Here is a 26,823-nt window from a genome sequence, read left to right on the forward strand (position 1 = left end):
GTGAGATGACCTATATTAGCCCACAATTTGGCAGAAATCAGTTTTGGTTTCCACCAGCAGATCAGCAATTTCTAATGTGGATTTTACTTGGATCTAACACACAAAGTTTAACTTGTTTCACCCATGTTCATTGTAATTGTTCCAGACACATGAAATGTCTTTGATCATGTACCAACTTAGAACATATATTTAATTTTCTGTTGTAGTTGACTTGACTAAACTATCTGGAGAAGTGGGTTGAAAGAGCAGCATAACTAAAAGATATTTAATTGATCTGATAAGGGGTATATATTAAAAAACTGGTTAAGATCAGTAAAAACACCAGGCTGCAATATCTATCATTATTTACATCAGAATAAAATAATTTTGTAATAAAGATAGGCACCATGTCTAGTTTGTACATAATGTCATTTCTGTATTAATGTTCACCTTTCTTTTCAGTTAAACTTTGAAATAAATAAACATTTCTTATTTTCAGGTATCTTAAGTATTGTCACCCATAGTTTCTTTGAAGACCAGGATGTTTCTGAATTCTTTGGATGAGGGAAAAGTAGAAAGAATTAAATAAAATGTGGTAGAGTAGACTAATCTTTTGTTTAACTGGTAATGAGCACTATGTGTCCTTCAGGGCATGTTAATTCTGCAATACTGAAATCCAGATTACTTAAATTCACATTTAGTCTAATCTCCTTTGTTCATCATCCCCTTAGTTAATGTCTTCATGTAGGATTATATCTTCCTGTGTTGATGCTATTATTTTGTTTTGTATTTGTAACACTAACTTCTTGACTGACTTATCCAGATCCACAGCCTTCTGTGTGGACAAGAATCTAACTGAAATCAATATGGTTTCTTAACAGAAAATTCCTTCCCTCAGATTTGAAGTGTGTTTGTAAACAAAACTCATGCTCAAGCACATACGTTCCTGTATTTACTGCCAAACTGCAAAATTAGAAATATTTTCAAATATCATCAAAATCTCTACTGTTCATTAAAACATCTTTCAAGAGAAACCTCAAAAATTTTACTTTACAGCTAAAGAAAATGTTTGTCAAAGACAAGGTAAATTTACTTTTAATGAAAAATCTACAAATGCTCAAATCCTTAATTAAATGAGTTGTGCAAGGCAATATAGCTAAAATACTCTTATTTCAGTGTTCAGTAAATAAGAGTTTTTTTCCCTCTCTTCAAGTGGACTGCTGCTGCCCATTATTATTTCAGAAATCAGCATACAAACTTCATTGTACTTCTAATTGTGCAAAATTAGAGACAACTGTTAACATAATGGGAATCTAAGTGTTCTTTTTCAAAGAGAAAATGTACTAGTATAAACAGTAAGTTTATTTTCTTTCCTATTTATATCCACAAAATAGTTGGCCGTAGTTGCTGTAGTGCCAAGATGTCCAAGATCACTACAACTGATCTGTAGTATAGGATACTCCCTAGGTTTCTGTTTATGCCCCTGTGAGGCATTTTTATATCTGTTACTTCATTTGCAGTGAGATGCTTGTGTTGTTTTACATCCATCCATGTGCAGATACAGTTGGTGGTTCATGGTGGCCCTGCATGGTGTCAAAGTGGCAGAATTAACCTAATGAAGAGAGCAGTGTGTTAAACCATTGTTGAATATTTACAAAATGCTTTGATTTGATAAACTTTTTGTATGGCCTCACACCTGACCTGGTGTTTCTGTTTAAGCAATGTTTTGTAACTCAATGACTCTTCAGGTGTTTCAGGAAAAGTGGTTTGCTGGCAGTCTGCTAAGGACTTATGGCATATTTGTGGTTCACCTTTTAGGATTATTGTCTTCCTTTTAGGATTGTTGTCTTCCCAACTGTTTTCTCCAGAATGAAAACAACTAGGAGAATGCTTATGATCAAAATTCACTCCCTGAATGTTAAACTACTGATTTTCCATAGCTGAGCTCTTTAGCCCAAATATGTTGCTTCAAGAAGGCTGAAAGCATGTTATCTTCCAGCAGCTAGAGTCCAGCTCTTTTAAATGATGTGTCTTTTAAATGTTTAGAATATGCTTGAATTGCTAGAAGAAATGCCAAATGGAGTGCCACCAGAAAAAGTGAAAAGCTACATCTACCAGCTGATTAAAGCAATTCATTGGTGCCATAAGAATGATATTGTTCATAGAGGTAAGTGTGTACTTCTCCACGTGGAATAAGGCTCTTTCTAGAGGGAAACATCTTACAGCTTGAAGTAATTTGCATTTACCATAAATATAAGCGCTTTCTATCAACAGAAAAAAAAAAGTAAATTTGGCTGGGTTTAAGTCTGCTGCATGGCTCCAGATCATTTTAAAATGAAATTCATCTACATTCAAAGTTTGCTGTCCGCTGTCTTTGGGAAGTGATAAGGACAGCATACTGAAACTGCAGGAACAGACAGCGTCTAAGAAAAAGGATTTCTTTTAAACGTTTCATGGCAATCAGTCATTTCACTTTTGAATCTGATAATAGAATATTAGAAGAAAAATAACCTAAAAATAAAGTCTTGTTTTACTTCTTGAGGCAGTTCCTCCCAGCTCCCTGGACGTTCAGTTCTGTATATTTACTTTCTCCCTAAGCTTCAAGCACTTAGAGTACACATATCGATGAATTACTTCATCTAGTTTTATGTACTTTATCCTGATTCAATAAAATTGTATTTTGCTTTGTGACTTTGCAAGAGTAACATTTTAATTAGTATTTCCAATAAGATAAAATCCTCTCATAGTGTGCTTTTTATATTTAAGACCAGCATGATTCTGAAAATAGTTTTAAAGTGTAATTTGAAAAATGTACCATATGTATAATAGAGGAATGAAAAAGGGCTTACAACTGGGCAAGACACTTTTTCTAAACAAGATCAAATGATCATTATAACTGAAAATGTTGAGCACAACATGCTTAATATTTTAGTGGTTAACTGGATAGTTGAATATCAGTCCTTTCTTTTATTAGTTTGCAATATGAAAGATGGGTATTGGTTTTCTGCCCAGGAATATCTGTAAGCACATTTTATCTTTCCATATTTTGTTGGGAAACACTTTAGAAGACTTCAAAAGGCAGAAAATTAATTCTGCCTGTTCACAAACTGAATTGCTGGGAGCTGTTTCAGCAGTTGCTCTTGTAATGCTTCATTTATGATTGCATGAATATCTCTAAATAAGTTATAATGAAATAATATTTGTTGACAAAGTCCAAATTTGAGAGAAGTTAATAGCTTTTTTTCTCTTTCCACCCACTCTGATACTTCAGATATCAAGCCAGAGAATCTCTTAATAAGCCACAATGATGTTCTGAAGCTGTGTGACTTTGGTAAGTTTGGAAGATACCTGTTACTTACCCTTTTAAAGAAAATCTCTTGCAGTACAGTTTTGCCTTATTTTGTAAGAGTTCTGCAGTATGTACTGTTTAAAAGTCTTGCAGCAGTCAGAATTGATTACTGTTTCAAGTTTGGGGCTAGTATTTTAATTTGAAAGAATTCTGGTCTTAATTTGCATACCCTGTGAAATACCTGTGTTAACATGTCTATAGAAACACTGCATTTCTCCCTTCCTGTATTAGACAAGGTTTCTGCTTTTGACATTGCTGAGGCTCAGCTGAGAGGAGCACAGGTGATGAGCTGATCAGGAGGCTGGCAAAACTATAGGTTTATCTGGCCTGTGTATTAAAAGAAAAGATAATTATTACTTGTTTAGTAAAGACACAGTACACTTGTACTTTCCATGTATTTTTTGAACCATTGGCTTTTGTGGAATGTTATGTGTGCATTTATAGATTCTTTTGTTACCTTAACTAAGGAATCACATGTCCAGCTGTGATTAATGACAGAATGACTGGAGGTCAGAGTCAGAGCTGTACACATTGGGTTAACTTTAATGTTTTCTGACCTACCAATGCCTGTTTAATGTCAGCTGTAAGGCTTTGAAAAATCATCACCCAAGTACAAGGCGAACTTTGCCCACGTGAGTAATCCAAGAAGACAACAGGGCAGAATGTTCCAACAATCTGTATTTTTATTCTAAATGCTACATAAACACAGAATAAAATATTGTTCCCTCTGAAAAGCCTACAGTTTGGCTTGGTAAGTAAAAGCCAATTCCATAGTGTTTCCTCAAGGGCACTTTTCAGTAAGAACAGTTTAAAAGCTGTCATTTCAAACCTCTGCAATTTTGAATGAAAAGAAGAGCCACTAACAAAATAAATGAAAATAGTTCTTAAGGAAGACAAGAAAGGTGTTTGTCATTTGCAGTGCTGCTTATTTCTTTTAATCCTAAAGGCATTTTTGCTTAAACACTCAGAAACAATAACCATTCTAGGAAAAACCTTAGAATATTTATATAAGTCCATGTAAGTTCTTTGCATTCAGTGCCATTTATTCTGCAGTGTAAGGTACTGCCCGGCTCTGACAGAACATCAGGATACTCTTGTGTGGTGCTCTTGGTGCCTTTGCCTTTCTGGCACCCACAGGCCTCCTGTCTGCACAGCTGTGGTTGCCCTCCCTCACCTTACACTGATTACCAGGGTGCCACCCCTGCCAAGCAAACCCCTCTGAGGGACCAGCCCACTGCCCTGTGCAGAGCTGAGCAACCAGCACAGGCTGTCCCTGCACAGTGCATGCCCAGTCTGGGCTGACCTCAGCACAAGCCAGTGGGAGTAAGGAGCAGGAGTGGGTCTTTGTGGGAGCTGTACACCCCACACCCTCCCTCCCTCCTTGTTTTTGGGTGAGGGATGGCCCTGCTTGTAGATAATGCCATTAGAGTTGTCACATGGCATCAGCTGACAGATCTCTGCATGGGAACTTGTGTCAGCATCCACTGTGCAGCAGAATTGCAGGAAAATAAAAAGCCAGACGAATGGTATGCTCATGTTTTGGACGTCAGTTTTTGCACAGATAGAGGTGGTGTGATTTCTGCCAGCAGTGGTGCTCTCTGTGGTCTGTTGGCTTTCTGTGTGCTCCAGCCACGTTCTCTTTCTGCTGCTGGAAAAGATGTGCAGTCACAGTGTACTCAGAGTGATCAGCATAATATCAAGGCAGGAAAACTGTTACAGGTATTTCTGTGGTTCTTAATGTGCATGTGGGTTAGTTTTAATTTTAATTGGCCTTTCGGGTTTAGTTGAATTTAAAATTCTGAGGAACTCTTGTAAGATGGAATCAGTTTTAATTTTTTAGTGTTATTACTAATTGACATAATTGCTGGTAGGTTAAGCTATTACTGTAAAGTACATGTCAGAATGGTGTTAACCACAAGTGTTTCCTGAACGTGCAGAGATTAGGATGTAAGGATTTGCCTTGTAGCATGTTATGATATCCTGTCTGACTACCTTGCTCGATTCATGTTTTGGAACACGGGTACAATGTCACATTCCTCATGTGATTACAAATGCAAAGAAAAGAATAATGCCTCCCTTTGCAATAGCCCACTGGACAAAACCAGTTTGAACAGAAAAGATCATAAATTTTTAATGGGATAATTCTTCATAATCTTTGTGCCATGTGTTCTGTACATACCGTGCTAAATAAAATTGAGATTGGTTGTTGTGTTTGCCTGGACACATGTTGTGTGGGTGTCATTTCTGCCAATAGAAGTGGAAAAAGAGAACAGTACAAAGTGCTGATTACAGGAGATGCATCTGGCTGTTGGAAATAATTCTGTTTTCTGACTAGTGTGTTTTGCTTTTTCAACACCAGGCCTTCAAAATTGCTTGTTTTAGCAACCTCTTAATTTCTCTATGGTGTGTAAGCATAGAAATCGTGAAACAAGGGACTGGAAAAGACCTCAAGAAATCCTCTAGTTTTTCCACCTACTCAAAGAAAGGATTAAGAATGTCTGTGTCATTCTTGACAGGTGTTTGCTTAGTATATTCTTAAAATTCTGAATAATAGAGGTTCCCTAGTGTTCCTAGGCATCTATTAAAGTACTTAGATGTCATTAAGATTAGAATGCTTTACCTTGTATCTAACTTAAATGTACCTTGTTACTCTGTAAGAAAGTGACAACCTCCTCCTTTTTTTTCTTACATCTTTTTCCTTGACATCTCTCCTACCATGTTCTGAGTTGTTTAAGGTCCTTTCCTGAAATTTCTGATCTTGCTTTTTTCTTTCTGCAGCATGATGCCTTTGCAAAGGCAAACTATTGATTTCATAGTTGCTCTCACCCAAATCTCCTCCTATCTTCATCTTCTAATCTGTTCTGCTTGCTGTGTAGAGTTGATCTAATCTTCCCTAGCTTCCTTCTCTTATTTCTACATTCCTGATACCTCAGCACAATTTGGAAGATGGAAAAATAAGCAAACTCCATCATAACCAGAAATAATTGTTCCCATAGAAAGATGTGTTTTCCTGAACTGTTAGTTCTGTCCATCATCTCTCTGCATGGTGTCATGGGGTCAGGGCAGATTTAATCTGAAAAGGCATCACACAACACTAAGGAGGTGACACTGAAGCTCACAGTTATAACTTTGCTTTCTGTCTTGCCATCATCTTGCCACATCAAATCCATGCAGCACCTGGCCTGTAAAGTTAGGGGTTGATTTTTCAGGCTACATTAGCTGTTTCTGGACATAATAGCTCCTGTCTGTGACCAAGTTCAAATGGACTGGCCTGGAAGGAGGAGCATGAAACTTTCACCTGTTTATTCTTCTGATGCACAGGAGCTCATGTGCTATCAGATTCATGTGTTACATCAACACATATATTTATTTCTATTATGTTACCACTTTTTTCCTTTCTTCCCCTCCCCCTTTCAGCCTGGGGTTTCCCACATTTTGACTGTCCCATTTCTTCGGTGTAGCTCCTGATTATCTTCCTTCTGTTCTTTGAACACATGAATGAAAGATTTTCCACTGCCAAGATTGATCAGATAGCTTGTAATTTGAAACAGAAATGGGGCTGCCTAAGCAGTTCTAAATGTAGTAATATTTCAAAATTCAATCAATCCCCATGTTAGAAGTTAAAAAAATCCGTTCCACCTTTTCTGCAGCGGCACCAGTTATGTTCATTGGACTTTATGGGAACAGATATGAATTCTTATGTTTGAATAGCTTTGAAATATCCATTCCTCATCATATTCATCCCATCTTTTACTTTACTAACACTTGAAGTGAGAGGTATCTTGCAAAAAGTAACAGCTGTAACCTATGTCATTAACAAATTTATAATTGTTTTCTATGGTCACTAGTCTAATAATAATAATAATCTGCATCCAAATTTTTACTTCATCTTGTAGTAAATTAGTATTCCACAGGGGTGAGTGGAATTGGGCTTCTTCATGCTCAGCTTTGCACTTTCAGAATACTAAAAGCAATTTTAAAACTTTTTAAATTACAACCTTACAGAACATAGCTGAATGGAAAAGGCAATTTTGGCAGCTTCTGCAGAGGAACTCAGATATAAAGAAAAACATGTATTGCATTTAAGTAGCACTTACTGAGTCAGTAAATAAAGTTATGCCTTATTCTTCTGCACCACTTCGGAATTTTTACTATTTCTTCATTGATCATGCAATAATGGAAAGATTTACAGTGATTTCACTGAAGGGAAATTTTGAACTGTGTTTTACTGCCACATCCCAATAAGAAAGCATCTTGGAAATGCTGCTTCTGCATTTCAGTCCCAAAAGTTTGTCTCATTTTGAGCTTTAGTGAGGAGCTGACACATGTGGAGCCTTGCTGCTGAGATCTGTCTGTCTGTCTCACCTAATTGTTAATAATTTATTTGAAAACAGCGAGACTTGATACTTTTTGAAAATTGTGCCAATATCTGTCCTGGAGTACTTCTACATTAAAAATTCAGTAACATTATTGTGGTGCTTGGCAGACTTTTAATGAATGGAGGAGAATGAAAATAAAAGTTCAAATTATTCCTACAAATGGATTTTCCAGACACTTGTCTGTCAGCCAGTGGTCATAACTGTACACCTTAGGACAGTAGGGAAGTTTTGGTACAATTGCAAATAAGTATATGTTTTAATTTTTTTTAAAATTCTTAAAATTATGTGGATAAAGAAGTTAATTTGGACATTCTTTCTGATCCTAATTCATGAAGAATCTTGTTGTGAATATGATACTAAAGCAGTTGGGAAGCCAAAACATGTGGAGTGAGCCAAGTGCAGATATAAACAGTATTGCTGGTTTTCCTAGACTCCTGCATTTTGCAGTTTTGAGGAGATGATAATTTTCCTTGCCAAGCCCAGGAGGGAATGTCCTTAGATGAGAATAATATGTCATTTTTTGATCAGTTTAAAAAATCAAAGACAGTAGTAGTTAGGATCAATGACCAGAAGAGTCTAGTACACAAGCATGTGTAATGTTTCTGAATTTATGAATCTTCTTCTGCAAACAGCACCTCAGTGAAATTTAGTGTAATATTTCAATAGCTGACATGGCATACTGACAGTTAACTTTTATCAGTCTGTTTTGATTACAGAATATCATACAGAGTAATGGCAAAACCCCACTGACTTGTGAGGTAGCACACAAGTAAGGGAGTCAATAAAGCAGACATGCTGACTTTCACTGTTGTATCAATAAAAGCTTGCATTTCACTAGACAAGCAGTTGTTGGAGACATCATTCTGCAGCAGGGGTTGTAAACAATTTGCTTCTATATAAATAACATGACCTCCTCCTGCCAAAATCAGTTTTGATACAGATATTATTTTTAAAATGGGATAAAGTCTTTCTCACTGTCTCTCTGACAGGCTTTGCTCGGAATCTCTCTGAAGGAAGCAATGCTAACTATACAGAATATGTGGCTACCAGATGGTACCGCTCACCTGAACTCCTGCTTGGGTAAGAACACTTTGAGAGCTGCCATAATAAACCTCTACTGATTTAATAGGGGTTTTCAGCACCTTTTGTAAGCTTTGCCTGTGGAGAACTGAGTTTGATTTAAAGGCAAGGTTTCAAGAGCTTCCAGATTTTCATTAATTTTTGTTCATTTCCAGTAAGTCAGTATGAATCATCGACATATTGACCTGTCTTGAGATAAGCAGTGTTTAACTGATAAAAATATTAAGCTGAATTATAAAGGATGTACTTTCAGCTCCTGCACCCCATCCCCAGCTCTTTCAGAAGAGGATTCCATGGTAGTGCTCTAGCCCGGAATGTTCCATCAGCCCTGTGGGAACATCACATAGCAATGGCAGTACAGCTTTCACAATGCAACATTCCTTGTTAGCTTCATCCTTTGTGTCAGAACTATATTAGGAACAAATTTCTTTTGCTCAGAGGTGGTGAGGCTCTGAACAGGTTGCCCAGAGAAGCTGTGGGTGCCCCATCCCTGGCAGTGTCAAGACCAGGCTGGATGGGGCTCTGAGTATCCTGATCTAGTGGAAGGTGTCCCTGCCCAGGTGAGGGGGATTGGAATGGAATGATCTTCAAGGTCCCTTCCAACCTAAAACTTTCTATGATTCTGTGCTGTGATTTTCATTTGTAGTTACCCTTTGCCAGCCCTGCTGAAGTCACTCAAAAAGGAAGGTGCTAGCTTTTTACTAGTTAGGAAGAATTTATTGAAGGATGCTGTATAAGTCACTTTAATAAAGCACTGAGAAGTTACCATTGCATTGACTGCAGAAGTATTAGTCACATGAGTAGCCAGAAGATTTAGTATTGCTCCTTTATTCATCCGTAAAATGAGCATTTTACTATCTCACAAGGTAAAACGGATTTTGAGATACTAAATGAACAAAATCATGAAATACTAAATGAACAGATTAATGAGATACTAAATGAACAAATTCAAGGGCAAAGAAAGAGGAAAAATTGGAGATCTGTGATATGTGATCTTCCCATTACAGTCAAGTTAAACAGAGCATTAATTTAAACTATGTGAATGCTCTCCTAGAATACAATTCCAATATACAGTGCATGTGTATTTATATATACATATTCTTAAAACAAGGAACTGTTAGCCACGGGATGACTCAAAACATTTCTGGTCACTCCTAAAAGTCTTTAAGCACCACGTTAAGTGCTCCTGGGAAACAAGACTTTGTTGGAACATTTGATTAACACTGAGCTAGATATTTTTTGAACAGGTGAATAGTGAAGTAATAATTACTCTGTCAATAAAGTCATCCCAGTGTTCCCAGAGCTGTGCTAATCTTAATCAAATTTGTTGGCAGTTGTTTTCTTATGTGCATAATAGTATCTTAAAGTTGCTATTAAAAAACTCTGGGCTCAAATTTTCACTTTTTGGAGAAAACAGTAAAGCTTCCAGTGAAGTGTGTATGTACATTTATAAGTATAAATAAACAACTTGGAAAAGCAGCATAAATTTTGACCTTTTTAGATTTTTTTCTGTCTCTAGTAGTAATGAGGATTTAGGAGGAAAGACATGAAAAGCTTGACAGACATAGTATTAGTCTGACCTGCATTTTCTGAAACTGTTTTGTTGGCAGAGGAAATTTAGCACGAATTATGTCTGTTTGTAGTTGACTAAATCTGTTTGATTAGCTTGTAGAGAAAGGGAGGGGATTTTTGTATTTAATGTTTCAATTGTGCTGGTGTATGTTTTTAAAGCCAAGTTTTTCTGGCAAAATGATGCCTGTTTCTTGGCAATCCTGTTCTATTTCCCAGGCATTCATCTTTCCCATTCCCCCTTTCCTTACATTTACCACATTTTTATAAGCATCTAATATTCAAAAGTCTTCACGGGTTTATTAACTACATTCAGTTTAACAAATACAGTTTTACTTTTTCAATTTTGAAAATGTGTCCCCGAGAGGTTTCTGTTTAGTGATAACATTCAAGACTTAAATTTCAGGAGACGAAAGAAATTGCCCCATAATTATTCACAGAACATCTAAAATCTACTCATTTTGGAGAGCCTCAGGTAACTGCTGTTAGTGGAGTACTCTGTACCCTTTGATGACAAAATATTGCTAAAAGCCAGTAGATTTTAAAGCATTCTAAATTACTAGATGAAAACATGTTTTGGAGAATCTAATAAGTGCAGGCATAGACTGTAGTGCTTCTCAGGTATGGTCTGTCTGTGCTATAGGAGTTATTTTCATTTTTCCAGCCATGTCACTCTTGCATTTTTTTGTCTGCTGTGATCTGACCAGACTGATCCTGACAATCAGCAGAAAAGAAGTCTCGAGTTTGCCTTTTCAAATAACAACGTTGCAGGTCGTGCTGCCTTAAGAAATAGCTGTTTTCTGATTTGTTAGTTTGACTACAGACTAATAGTGAAAAGTTCTTAACTGTAGTTCAGCTTCCTTTGTTCTTGAGAGCAAGGAAAGGTAATGGTCCATGCCTCAAAGGAGTTTTAGCCAATCCCTCATTTATAACCCTAGCTTGTTCTACACTACCCCAGTCTACAGCAACCTTTTCCCCATTTCACATTTTAGTGGAGAAAACTATGTATTAAAGGAGTTGCAAACAAAGATGTGTTTGGGTTTTTGTCATAATAAAAGGGGAAGATTTTTATCTGTACTCTCACTGTTTTGCCTGCAGAGCCTTGGCTTTGAAGTCCATTTTTTGCCTGTGTTGCCTCGTACACTAAGATAAGCTGGGCCTTACTTTGAGTCATTCTGACCTGGTGGGTGGGTTGGACTAGCAGCACCCTAGAAGGGTCAAACACTGAGTCTCAGCAAATCCACAGGGAGCCACTGTGCAGGATTATGAACCCCAAACAAATAATGAGCCCCACTGAGCAGTATTGGTACATGAGAATTGTGACATGGTCTGCTTTGCCTCTGGTGGTTTTTTGTTGCAGTCTCTTCCAGTGGGGCACAGTTTTCATTTTGGGATGGTTGTTGTGAGAGGAGTACAATGTCTCATGGCACATTCTCTAAGGCAAGTGGTTCTTGAAGTTTTGGTGCCTTACTTCAGCCTTCTCAGCTGCCACAGAGTCCTGCAGCTGTTTCACTTTGGCTATTGTCGAGCTAGAAATGCTTTCTCACCTTCACCTAAAGGGTTTACTGTTCCTCTGTCCAAGTGTCCTCCCCACAAGTGGAGTAAATAATCATGAGTAATCAATGGGGAAGAGTCAAACTATTTTTTTTTTTTGATGTTTGTCTCTAAACATCATAATCAGCAATAGAAGGAAGGAGCAAAGGACACAGATTTAGGATAGGATTTGTCACCTGCAGCTCTTGGTGCTGTCTTATTCCAGAAGAAGGCAAGCCAGCTGTAACTTAAATCTCTTGAAACAGAGTTTGAGTTACTGGATTACAAGTTTCAAAAAGAAGAGACTCAGTGAAATATGTTTTCAGTTCAATCTTTGTTCCAGATTTTTAATTTATATGCCTTTTTTTGACATGAAAAGCATTCCCTAGTCATTTTGTTGAAAATCTAAACATTTGAAAGACATTATTGGAATAATATGGGTGTTTACAATTTTTTTTTATGAATTCAGCAAGCAAGAATTTGAGTGTATAAAAAAGAGCTCTCCCCAAACCCCAGCCTGTGGCTTTGCTCCCAAACAGGAATTATTTTATGATGCTTTCATTCCTTCCTCACTTGTTTTTCTATCAAACAGTTTTCAGGAGAACTCTATTTTCTCCCTAATTAAAATTTTTGTGTATAAATGCTGAAATAAGGATTTCTTATAATTTCTCTTTTCCCAGTGGCCAGACCCAGGATGCCCATCCACCTATTAAGCACAATCAAACAAGAGATGTAGTGCAGGAACAGAGTGCAGGCATGAGCTCTAGAGAGAAGGGAAGTTAGCTGTAGTTTAACTGTGAGCAGAGAATGCTTTGTAGTCAAAAAGATTATTCTTGTATATAAGATTTTTCAAAAAGAACAAGGTCCCTGGGGGCACTTGAGAATCCATCTCCTGCCTTTTCAAGCAGTGATAGATACATCAGGAAATCTGGGGCAGAAACAGAGGGCTTGATTTCTGAGGTAGTTTCTTAAAAACAAAGTTTGTTTTTCGGTGTTGTGAGGGGGAGTGCCATGGGGAACATGGCCAATGGATTGAAGCAGCTCAGTAAGCAGGCAGTGGCAGTGGGTGACAAACATTTTCTTTTGGCTTGGCAGAGCCCCGTATGGCAAGGCTGTGGATATGTGGTCTGTAGGCTGCATCCTGGGGGAGCTGAGCGACGGGCAGCCGCTGTTCCCTGGCGAGAGTGAGATTGACCAGCTCTTCACCATTCAGAAGGTGCTGGGCCCGCTGCCAGCCGAGCAGATGAAGCTCTTCTACAGCAACCCACGCTTCCACGGCTTGCGGGTAGGGGAAAGCTTTGTTCTTTTTTCTTGTTTTTCTTATTTGCTTGTGTGAGGTGCTGCAAAGGTTCTTTACATTTACATTGTGTGTTATCTGCTGCCTATGTTTCTGGGTAAGTATAGGATGTAGAGATTATAAGGCATTCATAAGTCAAAGCAAAATTCTGATTACACCAGAAGTGAGTATTGTAAGTAGATTTGTTTTCTTTTAAAAAGTTGTTTAAAGATTTTGTTTCATTTCTTTGATGTTTTTGGCAGGCAATTTACCTCTTATACCCAATCTAACATTGCCCAGCCAGGTTTGCACTGGAAAGTTTAGTGGCAAAGCTCTGTAATGTTGTCATTATAGTGCAAGAGCTCCATATTGTCATTACATTACAAGGGCTCCATATTGCTAGAATTTCGCCCCTCCTTGATGTTTCTTGTAGACATCTCCTCCAGGCACTGACTCTTCCTTGTCCTCACAGCAGCAACTGACTCCAGCTCCCCTCAGCCAACCAATCCACCCTTTTATAACACTCTTCTGATTGGCTACAGCTGTGGCCTGTTAACATCAGGCCTGCTCCTAATCTTTACTAATTAACCCAGCTGCAATTCTTTAGTGGGTAAGATTGTTTTCTATACTACCTTTATTTACTTATATTTTATCCCCCTACACTGTAAGATCAGGATGTGGAAAATTCAGGACTGCTGTCTATAACTGCTGTCTAGTTTGTTGGGAAAATCGGAGCTGCAGATGCTGCTATCATGGCAGAAGCGCTTTCTGCCTTTTGACTTACATTCCTGGAGAGTTTATGTAAGTCTCTTGAGTAAAAAAGCTCTTCCTACTGGCAGCATTGTTCTCTTCAAGGGTTTGCCAGTATAATATAATGACAGAGACCCACTAGTGTGAAGTTCTACCCAAGCTGGGATATGCAATATGGCAAAATACCAGAATCAATAAATAAGTAATAGCTCTGTTACTTTTAACAGTACCTGGTCAGTGATTGTACTCATGTTTCCTCATAATTCAGTTTTGGTTGTCCTTTCTTTATTGATGAATGTTGCTTGGAAAGGTGAGTTTATGATCTTGGTAATATTCTGAAATCAGTAGTGTAAATCATACAAGGAGACATATGAAGGTTTTAGGAGACCTGATCTGTGCTAAAGACTCAAGATTTGAGTTTTACTCTGAGAAAGAGAAAACGTGAGAATGTGAAAGGGAAGGAATGGGGACCTAGTTCTCTTAAAGCATGTTCAAAGTTGCCAAAAATTTGTTTTAGCTAACAGTGATAAGAAAAGAGTTGTCTTAAGATGTTAGGGAATTTATTTTAGGTATAAGAATAACTAATTCTGAAGAGATTTTGTTGAAGTTTGTAGACCCTTCAAGAGTGGAGGGTTTAAAAAATTATTAGACAAGCATTTCTTCCAAGGTCCTGTTTGAATTTCATCCTGTTTAAAACAGTGGGTTGGATGGTGTTTTTGTATGAGAAATTTATAACCCCTTCTCAGGAAAACAATGTTTTAAAAATTGTAAGCAAAATAAATTATTGCCTCTTCAACATCATTTTACAGCATTTCTGATTGTGCAGTGTAATCTTGTTTGTATAAATGCTCTGTGATGTCTTAAGATGAAATATCTTTGTTTTGTAGCTTTAAAATACAATAATTCAAGAAGACAGCACAGACTAATGTGATTAGCACAAGGTTCAGAGTTATGAGTCTCTGTTCTCATCCTGGATCAGTGGTTTAGTGCTTGGCCTCAGACATGTTCCTGCCTTCTTAGTCCCATCTGTAAAGTCAGGATACTGCTGATGTGGACAGGCCCACATGGCTCCTCATAGAGAGCACTTTTTAGAATTGAAGTAAAGTCTGAATAATGGCTTAAATGTAAAAAAAACCTACCATTTTTTTAATATTACATTCATTAGTTAATTAGTGGGAAAAAATTATCCTGTCCTATAAGACAGCCTTAAAAGTACATTTTTTTCTGAATGTAGCTCAATTTTCTGAATGTAATGCTTATAGTGAAAGATTTCCGGTTGCAGAGCAGATAGTAGGTATGCTGTTTATTACTTACATATTGGTAAGCCAATTATTACTTACAAGCTTGGTGCTGGATATTCTCAAGATAGAAACTGGCCCAGGATGTGAAATTTTTTGTCCATATGCTTAGACTTCGTGAATTTCTACATTACCCTAAGTGAATACTACCATATTTTAAAATAGGATTTAAAAAAAAAATCTCTTCAAACACTCCAGCATGGATCCAAATGCACATTTGCAAACTTGTCTTTTCTTTCTACTCATACCTTCCATACATAAACACAGTTTTCCTTGCTCCTGAGGTTTAGGGAGTATTTAGTGATCTCTCTTCAATTCTTTTGAGGAGGAAAACATCCAGGGTATGTTGAAAACATAAGGAAGTAAAATAATATGGGATCAGAAACTACCAATAGGCTCATGACTTTACAGAAAAGTGTGAGTGGCAATGTAGGGCTATAAATATTTGTTCCACCAATAAGTTACATGAAGAATGTGAACAATTACAGTGACAAGCCCCTGGTGGTTTGCATGGCTTTGGCACATTTTCCTGTTTCCCTGATCATTATAGATATAAAAGCTTCTTTATGATTGTCACTCCACAGGAAGACACAAACATTTTACAATTTGGTTAAGGTTAAAATTGGAGGAAGCGTGAAAGCCTTGTTTTACCTAAGCCACTGTTGAGGCTCAATATAGCAGACTTGAACTTTAAAAAATTCTCAATTGCTGGTAAACCACTTCAAAATAAAGCAAAGTCAAAAGAAAAATACAGAGACTATTTAGGAATAAAAGCATTCAAACTAATGTTCTTCCGTTTTTCTTCAAAGTTCACAAGATGTAATTTATGAAAAGTAACACCAGTACAACTAATGGATGCCCCCAGCAGTGTGCACTGCTTCTCACGGTGTTGCCAGCAGCATGACCACAGCAGTAACCCTGAAACTCAAATCCTTGAGCTTTTGCCTTTCTTCACTAAAAATACTCAGAAATTGTTCGTTAATCTTTAGTATTATGTTAATGTTTTGTATTATTTAGTAATGTTTAGTTTAATGTTTAGTATTATTAATGAGTAGTAATGTATTTGCACTCTCAAATTATCTTTGAGCCATTTTTAAGCTTTTTTTAAAATAAATATGTTACTTATGTTAGTTCTGAATCTATTTTAAACCTCCTGTAAATCATAGTGCCACAAAAAAAAAATAGGTTGATTATTTCTCACTTGAGAATGATTTCTTGGCTGCCCTAACAATCAAGAATACTTTCTGTGGTTGACTAGATGCTTACCACACATCTAGAGTTATTTGTTTCACTATAATATTTTATAGTTTTCATAAACAACTAATTTTTTCAGTGCTTAGGATTCCCATTAATTACATGTCTTGATTAACTAGTTTCTATTTTTTTAAGCATTTTATTCATTCATTACCTTGTTTTCATGATCAGTATATTTACAATGTATTTTTTACAGTTTCCAGCAGTCAATCATCCACAGTCTTTAGAGAGAAGATACTTGGGAATTTTAAGTGGTGTATTGCTTGATCTTATGAAGGTAGGAAAATGTCTTTTTTTCTGTCTGTGATATGTAGGAATATATATAAGTCACTTTTTACCTTTTTTCTTACATAATGCATCTTAGAAGGACTTTGAGACCTCCCTTTTTGAGATATTTTAATTCCACCATTGTCTGTGGTAAGGCTTGGTATTTCCTAGGAATCAGGAAAATATCCCTTGCAAATGCCAGGAGAGTCTGTTCAATATTAACTGATTTGATAAGGAATATGTAGCCAGACAAAGCATCACCACCATCCTTTGCAGGGTTGTGCATCCACACTGACATCCATGCACTGACTGCTGGAGTGTGATCATATTTAGATACATCCACAGAGTATTGGGCTGCCCTGAGTTGTTTTCCATTTGTTCTTGGGTAAGTGTGAGGATGTGGACAGTTGTTAAAAACAAAGTTGACACACCGGAGTTCTGGATTTTTATCCAAAATCTTTAATCTGCTTGCTGTCACCTGTACATGGTGTATATGTTAGTTGACTCTTCAGTCCTGTTTTGGAACAAGTCAGCTAGTTACACATGGCCAAACTAGGGTATGGTCCTGAGAGTTCTTTTTATGTGGGATCAGGAGAAGCTCATTCCCCACAAAAACATTGGGCTTTGCATTTGTGCTGTGTTCCTGGTATGGAACACGTGTGGTTGTCCTTACTACTGTACTATAAAATTACTCCCATGGTAAGCTACAGTACAACCCTCACATCATTTCATCCCCAGTGAGCTGAAGAAAGCAATCATGGTATCCAAAATTAGGTTTATAACCATAGAACCACCGAAGAATTAAAGGCAATATGGGACACACATCAAGTGTGGATATGGCTAATCAACTCTGAATGAATTGTGTGATCCCAAACCCCTCTGCACCAGTTGCCTTGGAAAACAAAGATGCTTTGGGAAATACTTGGGTGTTTACTTGCTTTTAGTAGTATTGCTGTAGCCAGCAGAAATCCACCAAATTTGCTCTACTCTTCTTCAACACAGCCAGTTCAAATCCCTTTGATCTCCTTGCCTTATGAAGAGAGTCAGCATGGCTTTTATCTTGTTTCAAGGAGTCTGCAATATGATACACTCCAGTGCATATAATTACTTGTTTTGGTATTATACTTTCTCCTCTATTTTCTGATTCACAGAAACTTTTTTTCATAGTTAGTGTAGCTCAAGATCTGGTAGTTTATATTGCAGAACAGAAATGTCAAGATCAGTCTTAAGACCATCGTAATATTTACTGGGGGAGGGTTTATTTTCATTTTATCCTAAGTTTTATGTAATATTTCAGTGTCTTTTAGGTTCTTTTGTTATGATTTAAAATTTGCAAAGTTGTGAAATGAAGCACTTGAGTTTTAGGGAAGCACAGGTTTCCAAGTAATTTCATTCTTTTCATCTTTTCTGTTGATGTTTCTGCCTACAAGGTGAGAAAGGTCAGGAATTCTGTAGAGGGGATATTTTGTGTTTGATCTGCATTTCTTCATTCAGGAATTGGAGCCTTGTTAAGCATGTGCAGACGCCTACACGAGAGAACAGAAGGGACTTGTGGTTAAGTTACATGTTGCAAATGCTGCACATACTTTGTTGTGTGCCTGTCTCTTCTGCAGACAAGGGACAGTCTGACACATGTCCACACTTGTTGTGCTCCTCATTATCTGCACTCCCAGGGACCTCAGGTCAGATTACTAGATTACTGAATAACTCACACTTCAACTCATGCCAGCTGAAGTAGGGAGTTATTAACATATATCTATTTAGAGAGCATTTCTGGACTAGATTAATGATGAGGCACCAATTTGCCCTTGTTGCTTTGTTGTTGCTCCAGTCCTCTGTTCTCCTTCACAAGCCATGCTGGTTTGCAAGCATTAGGGAGTTAGGAACTGGTTTTGCATGTTATGACTTGGGAATAAAAGACATTGAGACTCTCTTCTTTATATCATCTGCCATTCAATTGTCTCTGCCATTCAGCACCAGACATGCATTTCCTCTGAGCTGTTTGCTAAAGAGAACACTTGTAGAACCCTTTCTTTTTACCCTTGGTTTTCTTCACTTGCCTTAGCTGGACTTTAGAGTGGCCTAACCTTTATGCTAATACCCTGCTTTTATAGTCCATCTTTGTATCCTGTCCATCACACTGGTTCTCACCCACTCCCTGTTTTGCATTTTTGATTATTAGGAAATTCCCTGTTTAGCCATCCTGAACCTCTGAAAAAGACTGTGGTCTTCTGTACAGTAAGATGTTTTGTTCCTGAACTCAGAAATAAATTTTCCATAAAAATCAATGGCTATCCTGTACATCTTTCCTCTTATGGTAGTTTTTCAGGAGATTATGCCTGGTAATTCCTTCTAGAAAATGGAATTTGCTTTCCTGAAGTCCTGGGTCTTATCTCTGATGTTTATCTTCCCACCTCTTCTTTCAGTCCTATCTGTAATCATCTCATGGGTGCTACAGCTCAGTGTCTTCTCTGATCAGATTTCTCACCAGTACTTTACTGCTGTTGAGCAGCAGCTCCAGTAAACTGAAGTCCTCTCCTTGGCTAATTTGCCTCTCCAGCAGCTGCACTAGGAAGTTTCCACCAATTCTAGAAATCTCCTGGAGCATGTACACAGGCTGGGTGTCAGGGTAGCTGAAGTCTGCTCTGAGGATGAGGATCTGTGACCAGAAGGCTTTTTTTCGTTGTTATAGAGAGTTTTCCTCTTCATCACCTTCATGCTCTTCAATGCATTGCTGGTAACAAACTCCCATCATAATGTACCAAATGTTGCTTTCCCTTCTAATCCCAACCTAGAGATTGTCCATGGATAAACCTTTTGTTCCATGCTGACATTGGATATGATCCAGGAAGCCAATTTTATGGAGTGTCACTCTTCTCCCTGTCCATCCCCTTCCATCTGAGACCAGTTGTACCCATCAGTGACCATGCCTCAGCCATGAGCCCTGTCCCACTACTTCTCTGTGATTCCAGGCAGATTCCCAGCCTTGTGATAACCTATGGACTTCCAGTTCTCCTTGCCTGTCATCCAGCCTGTGTAATGTAGGCATTTGAGAGAAGCCTCTGGACACCCTCTCTCCTGCGGGGGAATGTGGGAATCACATGTGGCCTCCTCCTCATGTTTGTTCAGCCTTTTGAGCCACTGTAGTGATGAGCACCAGAAAAAAAGGGGGAAAGAAGTTGGTAATCATTGAGTACAGTGTGTGAGAAGGGAAAGGTGCTGCATACTGTATGACCAAACTGCATAGGAGTTTGCTCACTTGCTTTGTTTCCTGAGCATTTGCCATTTTGAAGTATAGAGATCCTGTGAAGGGAAAGCCAGTTTGTGGTTGAGTGGCTGAATATATGGTGTTAATGCAGTGTGTGTGTATGTGTTTATGCATGTGTATGCATAGACACACACATTGATTTCTCCTCTCTTAAATACATACAACCCTTAAGAAGTGGTTGGTTTTTTTACTTAATAGCCATTCAAACTTTTAACCTTGCTAACAGTCATGCATGTTTGAATATTCCAGTGTAAACTCTGTATTGCTCTTTTCCTGCAAGAAACCTTTCAAACTTCCCAAAAATACTCAAGGTCCTGTTTTCAAGTTTTGTGATTAAATATTTTCTACGTGTCAGGAAATGTCTTTATTTAGAATCACAACTGATCTAACAGAATTATAAGGCAAGTGTTATTCTGAATGTATTGTAAACAATTTAGAGAATTCTTTGGAAATATGGGTGGACTTGAACTCTATAAGCTAAAAACAGAACTCTTTTATTTGTGTATTTTTAAAAATACTAAATGTTTAAATAATGTTTGTTTTTGCATAAGAATGTTCCCATATAGTTGTCTGTAAAGCCTGTTTCATTGCAGCATTTTATTACTGGTAAACTTAATATTTTTGATTCAAAATAATGTTGTAAGGTTTATCCTGAAAAATATGTTTAAAATAAAAATATTTAAAACGTATATAGATAGATATAAAACATATTTTAAAAGTTTTAGATATCTTTGTATTTTAAACATACTATCACATATGTGTGCATAAAATTATAAATATATAACACATATGGTGTTATATAAATAAACGCATATGTGTTTATTTTGTATCATATGTAGTTTAATGCATCATGAAATTATTCTAGCAGTGACATCTAATCACAGAAACTCTGGAGATTAAAAAACTACCCAGTAATGTTCTTTATTTTGTTGTGGGTTTTTTTGTTTCGGTTTGGTTTGGGTTTGGTCTTTTGTTTTGGTTTCTGGGGTTTTTTTTGCTAATGTAAATACAGATACTAACATTTAAACTTTGGCATTTGTTTTTCAAAGAACTTACTGAAGTTAGATCCAGCAGATAGATATTTGACAGAACAATGTTTGAACCACCCTTCGTTTCAAACCCAAAGACTCTTGGATCGCTGTGGAAGTTCACCTTCACGGTCAGCTAAGAGAAAACCCTACCATGGAGACAGCAACACTTTATCTAACAGGTAAATGTAGTCTTGTCACTGTTACCACTGACATTTGCTCTGCCAGTGAGTGAGTTGTTGTCCTGCTCACACACAGCATCACCTACAAGAAAAGTGGTTGTTTGACAGCTTAGGCACACTGAGATATGTGTGCTGTTCTGTGTTGCCTCACTGAGTAAAGGAAGCAGATGTAGTATTTACACCTACATAAGCTGAAATTTTTGCTTACTTTCTGCATCAGGCTGCATGTGTCTTTAAAAACAAAGAGAGAGACAATGTTGAAGCCATTTCTGTGTATGACAAAGAAAAATAATTGGCTGATCCACCTTAAAAAAATGTTAGCCTTTTTCTTGAACAATAGGAATTTTGTGGCTTGGAAGATGCCCAAGATTCCAAAGGAATGCTCTTTTCTTTGGAATGCTACCACTGCTGTATATGTACAAATCTGTCCAAGATTTTGATATTTAAAAGCTAAAGTTCACACAGATTTGTAGCAGCTAAATGTCCTGAAAATTGTGCACATTGATCACATTCCAAATTGGAGATGAACAGAATTTTTTGCAGTTGTAGTTGTGGATCATGTCTAGTCTGTTTGACCTCAGACTCATAGCAGGATATGCTTGCTCAGTGACTCCCTTGCTGGACCCACATAGCTTGAGAGAAGCCACTTAATTTTCATACCTCAATGAGCCAGGTTTACTGCTGGATGAAATACTTCAGTACAAAAAGCTTCTTGGTATTGCTCTGATAAATGTGTTCATAAAGGTCACTCTCTGAAGTATGCAGAATATTTTAATATTCTATATGCAGGCTTTTAATCTTGGCCATGTTTTTCTTTAGCTTATCCTGTGAGATTAAAAAATTGCTCCTCTATTTTAAGACTTGGGATGACATTCACAATCTATGCTTTTTCAAAGATAGACACCAAAAAGTTTTAGCTGCCTTTACAGATGCTTAGAGTAGAAGTTTTACCATTAGACATATGGCATCAGAAGGAAAGACCTACATCCACTGGAAACTTGTCCAAAAGTCTTGCCTAGTGAAAATACTAGGTTCCTCTATCTCTAAAATTTTGAAAAATACACTTGCTGTTAACAGGAAAATATTTTAAACTGCCATTAAAATTGCTTAAGTTTTAGGATCTGTAATGAAATAGATTATGAGATCACTGCAAGTGGTTAATACAAAAATCCTAGGTATAAAACCAGCCAGCATTATCCAATTATAATTAACAAAAGGATCAACAAAGGTACAGTGAGCTCTTATTTCAACCCTAGGTAATATATCTGAGTTACATCATGGATCTGTTACAGAAATAAGTTAATTGCTCATAGCCTGCATAGGTCCATCAAAGCAAACAAGCACAGCTCCAGCACTGTTCAGTCTTGGCTATTGCAGTGCCTGCCTAAATCCAGAAGCTGAACTGTTTTAATGCCAGAAAACCTGAGATAATAAATCCTGCTCAAAAAAAAATCAGTCTTGGGTATTGCAGAGCCAACTCATATCTCAGTCCTGTAGTCCCAACCCAGAAGAGCTAGGAAGGAGAGGATAAGGACACAACCAAGTAGCTCTGCACCAAGTCAGTCTGGTTGCAGAGCCTTTCCGCTGCAGCTTTGGAATGAGTTAATGTACCAAAAACTGGGATAGTGCCAAGTTCCACAAAAGCTGTCTTCCTGTGGTAGACCTGGTTTTGCGTTTGGTGTTCCAGGGCTAGCTCAGGCTCACTCCATCTGAACAATAACCTCTTTTCCCCTCCTTTCCTCTCCCCTCCTCCTCCAAACCAGGAATGCACAAGATAGCCTGGAGCATTGATTGTATCAGGGCTTTTTGACAGTGCTGACATACATGATTGTTCTACCTTCCTTTGATATGCCAGGTGTATTTAAGATTTTTTCAATTGATATGCAGCTAATTTTTATAATGTAATGCTTCACTTAGCAATGTACTCACATCATACACACATGCATAAATGTGCAAATATATATTGGAATTTCTATTATTAGATTTGATATCTTCAGGGGTTTTGTCAGCAAAATCATTAACCAAAGCACAGATTATAACCAGAAACAACTATGTACGAACACTTGCAAATCTGTTATTTTAGTGAACCTTCTGGTGCCTTAGTTGGCAATATTTGATCTTACTGCAGTTAAATTTTTGGTTTTAAATGGCAACTGAAATGGGTGTACTTTTTTGAAGTTATTAATACATGAATAAGTAATCTGATATATTAATGCTTCTTTATGCATTTTAATATAGAAATCAAGCCAGCAAAAGTTCTGCTTTGCAGTCACACCACAGATCAAACAGCAAGGATATGCCACTAGGGGCTGGTGGGCCAAGAGAAGAGGGGCTTCCAGCAAATGAAAGCTTTTTAAATGGAAACCTTCCTGGACCTGCCCCTAGCCCAATGCACGCAAAAAAACCAAGCAACACACCTGGATCTGGCAACAAGGATATAGCCAATAATAACATGCCACATTTGCTCAGCCCAAAGGAACCAAAGGGAAAAACAGAGTTTGATTTTAATGTGGACACCAAAAGTTCTGATGGTTCAGGCACCAAGTACCTGAAGTCTAACACCAGATCTCAGCAGAACCGGCACTCCTTTATGGAAACCTCTCAGAGCAAAACGGGGACGCTGCAGCCTGGCGACAAGCACAGTCGCCACAGCTACATCGACACCATCCCTCAGTCCTCTAAGAGTCCCTCCTATCGGACAAAGTCCAAGAGCCATGGAGTTCTGACAGACTCTAAATCTGTGGGCAACCTTTCTGAGGCCAGGGCCCAAGCTGCAGAACCAAACACCAGTAGGTATTTTCCATCCAGCTGTATGGACCTGAACTCTCCTACGAGCCCGAGCGCTCCCCGGCACAGCGATAACAGAACTATGCTCAGTCCGTCGGCCAGGAACAACCGCAGTGAGGGCACCCTGGACACTCGAAGGCCACCGACCAGACACTCCAAAACAATGGAGGAGTTAAAACTGCCAGATCACATGGATGGAAGCCATTCCCACTCTCTGTCTGCTCCACATGAATCTTTTTCCTATGGTCTAGGTTATACCAGTCCTTTTTCTTCCCAGCAGCGCCCTCATAGACACTCTATGTATGTGAGCCGGGACAGAGTGAGGTCAAAGGGCTCAGAGGGTGGCTTAAGCGTAGGGCAAGGGATGGCAGCCAGAGCAAACAGCCTGCAACTGTTATCTCCACAGGTGCAGCATAAGTCACTCACCAGGTCTGTTGGCTCATCACGAGAAGACTGTACAGAAGATTCTAATAGGGTTAGTCCAAAATATTGCCTCTTATTTGAGGGTTTACCTTTCTCTCTTTAACTCATGTGGGGCAGTGGCCTGCTTTCTGTCTTCTGTTTGTTTCTTTGCAGTTATTAATTTATTTGTCCTGTACTGTATGGTGATTTTGTTAGGGGCTTTTTTTCAGAAGGGCTGAATATTTCAAGGTACTTTGAAAAAATGGGCTATGAATACCATTATCTTAAAGTATTGAAATGTGAGAATGGAAAAATCATCTCCAAAGTTAAAATTTCATTCATTGTTTTTAGTCCTTGGTTACATGGTCTGATGTCATTTTTACTGTATAATTTTGTTAATGATCTTTCTCATTTGTGGTTTTATTTAGCTTTTCTATATGTATTTCTGTTACGAATGCTAATGTTAATTTTTGAAGCCAGTGATTCATTCAGGTATAGCAGGACATTATTGCTGAAATACCCTAATTTACTAGAGAAATATCAAAGCTTGCAATATTTATTTAGATTGGTATGATAAATAACTGGTGTAATCTAGAGATTTCATGTTGTAGTGCCACTGGTAAATTGACTCCTCACAGTGGTTACTGTCAGTGGATACCTGGTTGTGTTTTCTTGTGAGCATTAATTACAGAGTAGAGGACAGGCTGGTTCTGGTGTTGATTTACATTTGTTACACAACACTTCTGAATTATCTCATGTTTTACACATCAGATATGTAAAGAGGATTGTATTTATTCTCAGAGCTTTAAATTTCTCTATTAACAAAATGGTGCAGAGACAAATACAAAAATGAGTGTTTGTTTCTCTATGCCTACACCTGTGATAAACTGACTTCTAAGGAGAAAGCATCTAGTTCAGATTTGTTGACAAACTGAAGAAAGTCCAAGACCTGCAAATAATATTTAAGGTCCAAAGATTATGGTTTACTATGAGAAACTAAAATACTCTGCCCACTTAGTAGTTTATCTAAGAAATATGTGTAGCTGACCTAATAGGGGTCTACAAGTACCATAAAAAGAAGAGTTTCAGGTAGTGGTTGTCTCCTCATCCAGCAGAGAAAAAACAACATAATATGTTTTTTCATCCATTGCACATATCCTCCATTCAAGTTTATGAGTATTCAAACATGAGAAAAAATCAAAATAAAAGTGCAGTGGAATAATAATTTTTAAAAAGCTACCTAGAAGGGATTACAGCAGCTCCATTTCAAAAACAGTTTTTTCCTATGTACTTATTTTTATCTCTCTCATTTCAGTCAAATTAAATGTTACTTATTTTTCAGGACATTATTTGGAAGGGCAGTAATATCAGTGTTTCAGTTTTTGATAATAAAAGGTCACACTGTCTTGTATTCTTCAGTTCATTTTCTGCATTATGCAGCAGATAGTAATTTGAAGTAATTTTAATTTTATTTTGTACTATTTAGAGGCCAGTTGTTTTTATTGGATCATTCTTTGTCATTGAAAATGGGTTGACAGATTTTTAATTAGAAAAATCTATGTGTATTGTAATGCTTATGTTTTTGTTCATTTTCATTTGCTTTGGAAAGTCTGTTCATTCAAGATAAAGAATTTTATCTCTTATGGTCAGTATTTTTAAAACTTCAGCCTTCACTTAGTGCTCTTAAATCTGTATTTCAACCATTAGAAGTGTGAAAGGAAAATGACTTTTCTGAAATGGATGCTAAGGCTGTGAATTCACAAAGCTGTTTTTTATTTGTTTGTACTCCTCTCAGTAACAAATCAAATTGTCAATCTTCTTATGCCTCATGAAGGCATTTTCACAAAGAAGTCATTCTTTGGCTCCTTCCTATCCTCATTCCCCCCCCCTCCCCTTTCTACATTATGCATTAAGAGTCAGAAAATTTCACTCTCTTCAGGATTAGTGAACTAAAAAACTCATTAATAGTATGTGTTCTCATAGATTCTTTACTGGTTTCATACATATTTTTTCTGATCAGTTCTAGGCTTTTTTCCTCTGCTCATCTTTGGTGAAGTTTCCTCACTTCCACGTTTCTAGTTTCTCATTGATTTTCTTTTTATAGCTCTACCAAGTCTTTTTAAAGAAAACCATTCTTTTTTTTGCCAAGCTTTAAATCTTACTTAAGAAAAAATCGAGAAAAATCTCTCATCCAGTCTTAGTTTTAGGACTTTTCAAGTCTCAACACGATAGTTTTGTTTTAAGCGGGTTTTTTTTACATGTAAATTAAATGTACATAAAAAGGGTTAAGCAGAAAAAATCAAATACAAGTTGCTATTACTGTCTCATGTTTGAAATTTAACTGCTGATAAAAAAAAAGAGGTATCTAATACAAGTAGTAATTTAATCAAATGCTTCAGCCTCTGGTAAATTTTAGAAGAAT

At 37.4% G+C, this 26,823-nt stretch overlaps 1 protein-coding gene across 3 annotated transcripts in view; it reads left to right on the plus strand.

The window, feature by feature from the left end:
* CDKL5 (cyclin dependent kinase like 5) overlaps positions 1 to 26,823 on the plus strand; it is a 132,174-nt gene that overhangs the window by 80,674 nt on the left and 24,677 nt on the right. For all 3 annotated transcript variants that reach the window (XM_058018877.1, XM_058018880.1, XM_058018879.1), the window contains exons 6-12: positions 2,026 to 2,146; positions 3,251 to 3,310; positions 8,697 to 8,787; positions 12,985 to 13,174; positions 16,664 to 16,744; positions 21,052 to 21,212; positions 23,451 to 24,474. In XM_058018877.1, coding sequence (XP_057874860.1) covers positions 2,026 to 2,146; positions 3,251 to 3,310; positions 8,697 to 8,787; positions 12,985 to 13,174; positions 16,664 to 16,744; positions 21,052 to 21,212; positions 23,451 to 24,474 — 1,728 coding nt within the window. The remainder of the gene's footprint in view (positions 1 to 2,025; positions 2,147 to 3,250; positions 3,311 to 8,696; positions 8,788 to 12,984; positions 13,175 to 16,663; positions 16,745 to 21,051; positions 21,213 to 23,450; positions 24,475 to 26,823) is intronic.

Source organism: Melospiza georgiana, chromosome 2 (genome assembly GCF_028018845.1).
Source record: "Melospiza georgiana isolate bMelGeo1 chromosome 2, bMelGeo1.pri, whole genome shotgun sequence".
Taxonomy (NCBI): Eukaryota; Metazoa; Chordata; class Aves; order Passeriformes; family Passerellidae; genus Melospiza; species Melospiza georgiana.